The 9,242-nt window shown below is 44.1% G+C and overlaps 2 protein-coding genes across 2 annotated transcripts in view; both read left to right on the top strand.

Annotated features, from left to right (window-relative positions):
• LOC143299742 (caveolin-1-like) overlaps positions 1-1,608 on the top strand; it is a 2,933-nt gene extending 1,325 nt beyond the window's left edge. The window contains exon 2 of the mRNA XM_076613125.1: positions 923-1,608. Within this exon, the coding sequence (XP_076469240.1) occupies positions 923-1,246 (324 nt within the window). The 3' untranslated portion in view covers positions 1,247-1,608. The remainder of the gene's footprint in view (positions 1-922) is intronic.
• Positions 1,609-4,317: 2,709 nt separating this feature from the next.
• Positions 4,318-6,713, top strand: LOC143299834 (caveolin-3-like). Its single transcript, XM_076613319.1, has 2 exons — positions 4,318-4,628; positions 5,346-6,713. Exons 1-2 carry the CDS (start codon positions 4,572-4,574, stop codon positions 5,667-5,669), a joined length of 381 nt encoding a protein of 126 aa, XP_076469434.1. The 5' UTR covers positions 4,318-4,571; the 3' UTR covers positions 5,670-6,713.
• The last annotated feature ends 2,529 nt before the right edge of the window (positions 6,714-9,242 follow it).

Genomic DNA, 9,242 nt, shown 5'->3' with positions numbered 1-9,242 from the left:
GCCACATATTTCATGACTTGCTTCGCTTGGGTTTCACAACTTCTAGCTTTGCCTGGTATTCTGCTTCCTTCGTTTTCTTATGGTGTTCATGTTGGGAATCTTCTTCCTGAAACCTGTTCGATTTTTTTAATGTATACAACAATTACAGTACTTGTCTGCAACTTGTTGTGAACACCTGGCGGAAGGCTGTGGTGTATGTACTTTAAAGGAATTGTTGAACGATACAGTGTTCAACGCAGTATTGATCATTTTTCTCTTTTTTTCTGGTATACCTCTGAACAAAACTGCCTTTAGTCGAATGTATCGTCTAAATAATGCTAAATGAGATTTTCAGGATTATACCTATTTCATTGTGGAACCTAAGCACAAGGACATGTTTCCTTGATTATCATCATCATTGTTGTTGTTCTTATCACCATTATTGTCTCTTTAAAACTGATTTATTGGATTTTTTGTTTGCCTCTTCTGGAAGCCGATGTACTGTTAAGTAATTGTTCTTGGATATTTTCTTTGAATACGTGCATTGCAGCATGTGCGAAGCATTCACTCTTCTTGCAAAGGGATTGTCTGTTTACAAACACTATTTCAGCTGTTAGCCAGGAGATAGAAGCAAGTTTTGTAAGGTCTTTACAGAGTAACATAACAGTCACTCGTGCTTCTGTATACTAGCCTGATTCGTGGATGAACTACGTACTTAAAGAAGCCAAACTGAAACGAAATATTCACAAAACATGCACTGCAGAAGCTAAGATCTGCGTCGTTTTTTTTTCTTTTTTTCACTGTCTGGCATGATCTGTATTTTATTACAGTGATAACAGAAAATCAGATCCTGTTAGTTTCCCTTAATTCTTTTCCCAAAACGAAGGCAGTGAGTCCTGAAAAATATTGTCGTTGCTTAAAGTAATTTCAACCATTTGTGCAGGTCGCTTTCGAAGATGTCTTGGCCGAGCCCGAAGGAGTGCGGTCCATCGACTGCGTGTGGACCAACTCCTACAAGTGCTTCAACTGCTGCAAGAGCCTGTGCTACACGATCAGCACTCTCTTCTGCGGCATCTGCATCGCCATGGAGTGGGGTTGTGAGTTCGCTCAGATCGCCTTCACTCACATCTGGTACGTCACACCTTGCTTCAAGGTGATGGAGCTCAACTGCGGATGCATCCAGAAGCTGTACGGAATGTGCGTGCACTGCTGCCTGGATCCTTGCTGCGAGGCCTGTGGGATCCTGTTCAGCGCCTTCAAGAAGTGATGACCAGCAAGCATGCAGCAGGGCGAGCGGGACACGCTGCTGTTTCACTCAGTCTGTGGTTGTTTGCTGGTCCGCATGGAAATCCGCCTTCCTCGCCTATGCCGTCTGAAAACTGTGTCATCTATGAACAGTATGACGACGTGGATCTCTCTCTCTTTTTCTCTCAATCAATCAGTCAATCTCACATGCACACATACACATTCTCATCGTCGTTGTCAGTTAATCAACTGGATTATTTCTGTGATATAATTACAGCCAGTATTGGCGTGTCCTTGTTATTCCGTCCTGGGGGTTTGGGATCCTGTGATAGAGTGTCGGACACGTGCTGCATGCATGGAGACTGGGTACACCCGGTCATATGATTTGCATGGACGTATGTACGTTCAGTGGTCAACGTTATTTCTTGATATGAATAAAAAATTGATTTGAATATTTTGTCTGCTTGAGTGATTGCCAGACTGAATGAACGAACGTGTGTGTGGGTGACGAGTAGGTAGAATTTGGTTAAAGAAAACAATGGGGTTCAATTCAATTTTCTTGCCTTGATTGGTTGTTTGAACACTTCTTACATTATCTGTCTCTCATACACTTAAATACACGTACAAGCACACATGCTCTTAAACACACACACACACACACACACACACACACACACACACACCATATCACACACATACGGTTGAAAACATTTTACCTCAGTCATCAGAAAGTTTCGCAGTTTCAGCTGTTCGGATTGGCAACTGGCAATGTTTTATGTGATAATCAAAATACGTTTGAAATACTTCAGATTTAATTAGAAGCCTCATGGGCTGTCTGCTGTAATTTCGTCCTTCATGTGAACTGGTTAGTTACTTGATGTCCCTACACCCGCCATTTAAAAAGACGTGATTTGGGGGAGGGAGAGAGGGGAAATGATTGAATCTATCAGGAAGGGGAAGAGGGGAGTTGGAGCGGATAATCGCTATTGTTTACAGACGTTAAACAAAAGAAAGAACACACGCACGCACGTAGGCACGCTCACACACACACACACACACACACACACACACACACACTTACACACACACATGCGCCGACACATACACACACGTATGCGCCCAAGTATACGCTTGCACGCACCCACACCCACGCACAACCGCACACACACACACACTACACCGCACCGCTCACATGTAGTCTTAAATCTTGTGTCTTGGAGTTAAATTGCTTGGGTTTGATCACCATTGACGTGTGTGTGTGTGTGTGTGTGTGTGTGTGTGTGAGTATATGTGTGTGTGTGTGTGAGTGTGTGTGTGTGTGTGTGTGTGTGACTAACGTCTGACTGAATGACAGGAAACGCCAAAGGCATCTCTCAGTCGGCTGTACCCAGGTGGGCAGCACGTTATGCACATGACTCAGTGTTTGTAAAGCGCTTACAGTTTGGTGTTTGGCTGAGAGGACAGGCGCAATATAAGTATCCATATCAGTCAGTTGAAAAGTAAACGACTCTTTCAAAAGGCACATAAGCTCAAAGTGATGCTGCCAGTGTAGGACGTTTCAGGGCTTTGTTTCTGAGTACCGTTTATCTACCTGTGTGTTTGCTGATGGGAAGCGCTGAGCACCGATGACTTTCAGTCGCAGGCCTTTGTCATATTTAAAAGAGAGAAACAGGAACCCTTCTTGGTGGAAGGTGAGGGAGTAAATATTCACGTTATCTTGTGATAGATTCTATGCAGGGAGTTACACAGCACAGTAAAAACCCGTACAGGCCTCACCAGACGGTATACTTTGATAAAGATGTTCCGACACACATGACCAAGGCATGTTTTTGAAAACAAAGTTACGTTCAGACACACGTTACCAAAAAGACACACTCATAAACACGTATCAGTCTGTAGAATCTCAAAGCCTGACCAGCTTATCGTACGTCGTGCTGCCTGTTGGGCCTCTGACATGTAGGGCAGCAACGAAGATCCATCACCCATGTCTGTTGTTAGGCCAGTCTCTGAATGGTCCCCAGGTGTGACACTGACCATCGCTTTGGTGTTATGCAGAAGGTGAGACAGCTGCCTTCTTTTCCCACAAGCGGATGTGATGAAGCGTATATGGATGTGTTCGTATTCCGCGACTTCTTGTATCTGAAAGTCACTTTACACGTTTATTGGTTCCTATACTGGGGTATTGCTTATCACCTGTGATATATGGCATCTATTCTAGATGGCTGTCAAGGGCTTCCCTCAGGGTACCCCTCTCACCCTCTCCTTTTCACCAGTATGTCAAATAATAACAACAACACAAAGTGTCAGCCGTAGTCGGCTTAGCTATAAGCACCAGAAATTAGAATGAATAACATAAAGCGTGTGTAAATCGATTTGGTTGTTGTTTGTTGGTACACAGCTGTAAGAAATTATCGAGTGTTCTGATCCAACAGACATGAGTAAAGTAGACTATCACAGTCAGCAGAAATAAGGTCAAGAAGAGGCTGAACGACCAGCCTTAAGATTTACAACGACACGAGGTTTACACCCCTTAAGCTCACCTGTCTCCTTATCTCCCCATACTTCACGATCTCATCCCTCCCTGTCAGTTTTCTACCCAACCCCAATCTGGTTCGAAAAGTGAAGAAAAGCATAACACCGACATCAGGAGCAGAGCTTTTATCTCAGCACGAGTGGAAAGAAATGTCAGAAAAGCAAACATTTTGAACAAACAGTTTCCTGTCTTATCGTGTTTAGTATAACCCATTTTTGCATCTTTGTGAATCTTTTTTTCTTGTTTTTTTGACAAACGAGGAAGGTGGTGACTGTATCATAGCTATTGTTATCATTTTCATCTACTTTTTCCATTTTGTGTATTTTTCTCGTTTATTTCTTTTATTGTTCTATATTTCTGTCGAAATGCCAGAGAATACCAAAATGGTTGATAAACGATTCCAATCAAGACTCAGCGCGCAACTTCTTATCACCACCGAGCTTTTCTCTGAAGTGCTCGACAAACAATCATGATTCTCCCTTCTACCTTTCCTCACCCCAGGCCCCCCTCCACGCACACACCCCGCCTCGTCCTTTGACTATCTCACAAGTTCGAGCCAACCACCCTTACATAAATAGTTCGCTTATCATACATTTCTCTCTGTGCGAAGAGAGGTGAGAAGAGGCCACAAGTCCTTTTAACACGTAACCAAGACTTTCACCAACTGTCCTTGGGAGAGAGAGGATTTAAAGAAGCTGTTTATGATCATCAGTCCACTGCTTGTCTGTGAACTGATCGACTTGGAGCTTTGTTTCGTCGGCTCTCCTGGAACCACATTCCCTGTGCTTCAATCTTCACCGGCTGTTGAGTCAACATGTCTGGGCTTGATCTCATCAACCGTGATCCCAACAACATTAATGACCATTTGAAGGTATTTGTCATGTTCTTATCGTCTTTTCCTTGTGATTATAATTATGTGAGGACCACGTTAACATGACGTTAAAAAAGGATGGTTTATAAATGCTGCATGTTGATTTTCCTCCGCCAGTTCTTGTCTTGGAAAGAAAAAGATCAGGTTTCCCATGTTGGAAGATTGTGCAATAAAATCATACAGTGTTGAAGTTAATAATGTTAAGGTGGATTTTACTGTCCTTTTAGCCTGAAGAAGAGAGTAAATATTTACTTCCTTGTCTTTTTTCAAAGAATACACAAACTACGTATTAAGGACCCTAAGGGTTAACCAATGAATAAAGTAAATAACGTTTTCATTTAGCGAACAGTCATCGTTGCTGGCTATTGGATGTACCATCACTCCATATGCTTGCCCAATGTTCTTCAAATACATTTTTTTTTCTTTTTAAGATGCAAGAAAAACATTGTAAGCGAGATTGAAATAACTTTAGAAAACAGTACTATGTTCACTTACTAGAAGGAGAGCTGAAATAGGTTTCATTTGGGGAGTAGAGTACTACACTTCTTTTTAATTTAAAAGTTTTACAAAGACATCGTAGCTGGCTGTTAAAAATGCTCCTTGCTCCATATGGTTGCGTATTGTTCTTCATACCTGTTTTCATTCTTGCTAAACCACAACAGTAGATTAGATATTACATACAGCTTCACTTCAAGCGATTCCATGTGCATTCTCCAGGTCGCTTTCGAGGATGTGTTGGCGGAGCCTGAAGGAGTGCGGTCCATGGACTGCGTGTGGACCAACTCCTACAAGTGCTTCAACTGCTGCAAGGACATCTGCTACATGATCCACACTCTCTTCTGCGGCATCTGTCTGGCCATGGAGTGGGGCTGTGATTTTGCCTGCATTGCTTTCGCCCACATCTGGTACATCACGCCTTGCTTCAAGGTGATGGAGCTCAACTGCGGATGCATCCAGAAGCTGTACGGAATGTGCGTGCACTGCTGCCTGGATCCTTGCTGCGAGGCCTGCGGGATCCTGTTCAGCGCCTTCAAGAAGTGATAGGGGATTTTCCCCCTCTTTTTTCTTTTCTCTGCGTTGAAACATATCCGTCCATAGTATTATCGGCTAATCCTAATAGCTATTAATTGATGCTGAACGATCAAACCACATATTTTTCGTCCTGTTTTTGAGCATGGATAAGACAGTTATAGCCATTCAATGCTTTTCGTTTAATTTGGCTTTAAAGAAGGAAATTATTAGCTTTCCTGCTTATGTAAAGTGAGGAGAGTAACGAAGAAGATCAAAGAAGTCATCGGCATTTTCGTCACTTTGATTCTCCCCTCCTCTTCTATGTCCGTCCCCGTTTGAATTTTGCTGTTGATGATGTTGGCTCTGTGTGAGCGTGACTGTTGGCGCTTGACATTTGTTCATACTGTCAGTCTGTTTGGGGATTTCAACAAATACCACTCCTGTCTCTACAGGTCTGACCTGCGAGTTGGGTTTATAGGGTGGTCAGGTTTCTGGTTCCCCCCCCCTCTCTCCCCCTCTCTCTCCTCTGTGTCTATATATATATATATTTTTTTTTTCAGGCAGCAGTTGTAGAGAAGCGTTGATCTTTACAGATGAGACTGAAACTGGCATCAGGGGTTGCTGATAATTACTGTAGGTAAATCACGAACCATAGCGAGAAGTAACAGACTCTGTGCATTGAACCTCGATCCTTGCCTCATCCTATTTCAGAAAAGTGTTTGACTCATTGATATAGATACTTATACAGCGCTCATCCTCGGTCACAGCTTTTCCGAACAAAGTCATGTGCACAATAGGCTGGAGCCGACTGAGAGCTGCCTTAGGGCGCTCATCATTCGTTTCCCGTGTCACACACACACACACACACACACACACACACACACACACACACACACACACTCACACGCGCGTATATCTTTTATAGAAATAAGTTGAATGGGATGTGTGTCACATAATGGCACTGTAAAACACCATATTGCTGGTACGGCAAAGCTCCAGAATCTTCTTGCTATCTCTTCACAGTGTATAGTGTTTTTATAACCTATGATGAAATAAAACAATTGTGGAAGCAAACATTCTGTTTGTAGTTCATTGAATCAGTTGAATTACCTGCCTGCCTATCTGTCGGCTGTCTACATATCTCTGTCTGTCTGTCGGCTGTCTACATCTCTGTCGGCTGTCTACATCTCTGTCTGTCGGCTGTCTACATCTCTGTCTGTCGGCTGTCTACATCTCTGTCTGTCGGCTGTCTTCATCGCTCTGTCTGTCGGCTGTCTACATCTCTGTCTGTCAGCTGTCTACATTTGTCGGCTGTCTACATCTCTGTCGGCTGTCTTCATCGCTCTGTCTGTCGGCTGTCTACATTTGTCGGCTGTCTACATCTCTGTCGGCTGTCTTCATCGCTCTGTCTGTCGGCTGTCTACATATCTCTGTCGGCTGTCTACATCGCTCTGTCTGTCGGCTGTCTACATCTCTCTGTCTGTCGGCTGTCTACATCTCTGTCTGTCGGCTGTCTACATCGCTCTGTCTGTCGGCTGTCTACATCTCTGTCGGCTGTCTACATCTCTGTCTGTCGGCTGTCTACATCTCTGTCTGTCGGCTGTCTACATCGCTCTGTCTGTCGGCTGTCTACATCTCTGTCTGTCGGCTGTCTACATCTCTCTGTCTGTCGGCTGTCTACATATCTCTGTCGGCTGTCTTCATCGCTCTGTCTGTCGGCTGTCTACATTGTCGCTGTCTCTGTCGGCTGTCTACATCGCTCTGTCTGTCGGCTGTCTACATCGCTCTGTCTGTCGGCTGTCTACATCTCTCTGTCTGTCGGCTGTCTACATTTCTCTGTCGGCTGTCTACATCTCTGTCTGTCGGCTGTCTACATCTCTCTGTCTGTCGGCTGTCTACATCTCTGTCTGTCGGCTGTCTACATCTCTGTCTGTCGGCTGTCTACATCTCTCTGTCTGTCGGCTGTCTACATCTCTCTGTCTGTCGGCTGTCTACATCTCTGTCGGCTGTCTTCATCGCTCTGTCTGTCGGCTGTCTACATCTCTCTGTCTGTCGGCTGTCTACATCTCTGTCGGCTGTCTACATCTCTCTGTCTGTCGGCTGTCTACATCTCTCTGTCTGTCGGCTGTCTACATCTCTGTCTGTCGGCTGTCTACATCTCTCTGTCTGTCGGCTGTCTACATCTCTCCTGTACTGTAGAAAGCTGCCTCGTTTTTTTTTCTTTTTCAGAGCTTTTGAATGAGACAGCAACTGAGTGCGATTCTATGTTGACAGTGATGTCATGAGATCTGTTTAATCTTGCCGAATGGTCTGACCATTTGACTACCTTGATTCGACATGATTTGTATTCATATCCTTCTCTGTGTGTGTGTGTGAAGTGTGTGTGTGTGTGTGTGTGTGTGTGTGTGTACTTTATGATTTTGTTGTTGTTGTTTGTCCTTGGTTTTCTTCTTACTCTCAGCAATGTTTCAATTTCTCTGAAAATCGCCGTTATTCTTTTGTTCATACATCGTCCCCCTTGCCGAAAGGATAGTATTGTCAATGGCAATAAAACAATGTCCGTGTCCGTGTCCGTGTCTGTCTGTCTGTCTGTCCGTCTATCACTCTCTCTATTTTTACACTTTCACACACGCGTGAACTTTCACGCTAAACTTCGAAAACATACACACACACACGCGCGCGCGCAGGTACACATTGTCGGTGAGTGAGTGAGTGAGTGAGTGTGTGTGTGTGTGTGTGTGTGTGTGTGTGTGTGAGGGGGGAGAGGTTGGAACAGAGTTTTGACAGGGGGTTGTGACCTTCACAGTCACTATAGATGTTGCGGTCCACATTATGAGATCTATAAAAACGTGTTTCATCAACTGATGACATTGACCGACAGGTTACTACTGTCAGTTCCAGTGACAGTCACTGAGGTAATGATTGTTCACTTCAGGATCAGAAATTCAAAGGAGAGCTGAACCAATCCTGCGATATCTGTGATAACGGAACGCTAATTCCGACACTCCTAATCAAATGTCTTTTTATGTTCAATGTGAAACAAGGTTCCAAGTTATGACCAATACCAAATTTCCTGTACAAATAAAACCTTTCACTGTTGTTGATATGATCAGACCAAAAACTGCGCTTTCTACAATCAGTTAACAGTTTACACTGAATTAAGTGAAAAAGGGACGGGCGCAATAGCTGAATGGTTAAAGCGTTGGACTTTCAATCTGAGGGTTCCGGGTTCGAGTCTCGGTAACGGCGCCTGGTGGGTAAATGGTGATTTTTCCGATCTGTCAGGTCAACATATGTGCAGGTCTGCTAGTGCCTGAACCCCCTTCGTATGGAAACGCAAGCAGAAGATCAAATACGCACGTTAAAGATCCTGTAATCCATGTCAGTGTTCGGTGGGTTATGGAAACAAGAACATACCCAGCACGCACACCTCCGAAAACGGAGTATGGCTGCCTACGTGACGGAGTAAAAACGGCCATGCACGTAAAAGCCCACTCGTGTACATTCGAGTGAACGTGGGAGTTGCAGCCCACGAACGAAGTCCTAACCTAATCAGACAAAACCAAACCTGTCTAAAAACAAGCAAGTGCGTGCTTTCATTCT

Source organism: Babylonia areolata, chromosome 25 (genome assembly GCF_041734735.1).
Source record: "Babylonia areolata isolate BAREFJ2019XMU chromosome 25, ASM4173473v1, whole genome shotgun sequence".
NCBI classification, from domain to species: domain Eukaryota; kingdom Metazoa; phylum Mollusca; class Gastropoda; order Neogastropoda; family Buccinidae; genus Babylonia; species Babylonia areolata.
Note: the sequence above shows the minus strand (reverse complement) of the source record. Positions and strands in the feature narration are given on the sequence as shown.

Bases quoted from the DNA above. Each gene is read 5' to 3' on its own strand.
- LOC143299834 (XM_076613319.1), top strand. From the start codon at position 4,572: ATGTCTGGGCTTGATCTCATCAACCGTGATCCCAACAACATTAATGAC. The intron at 4,629-5,345 runs GTATTTGTCATG...TGCATTCTCCAG, and splicing joins ACATTAATGACCATTTGAAG to GTCGCTTTCGAGGATGTGTT.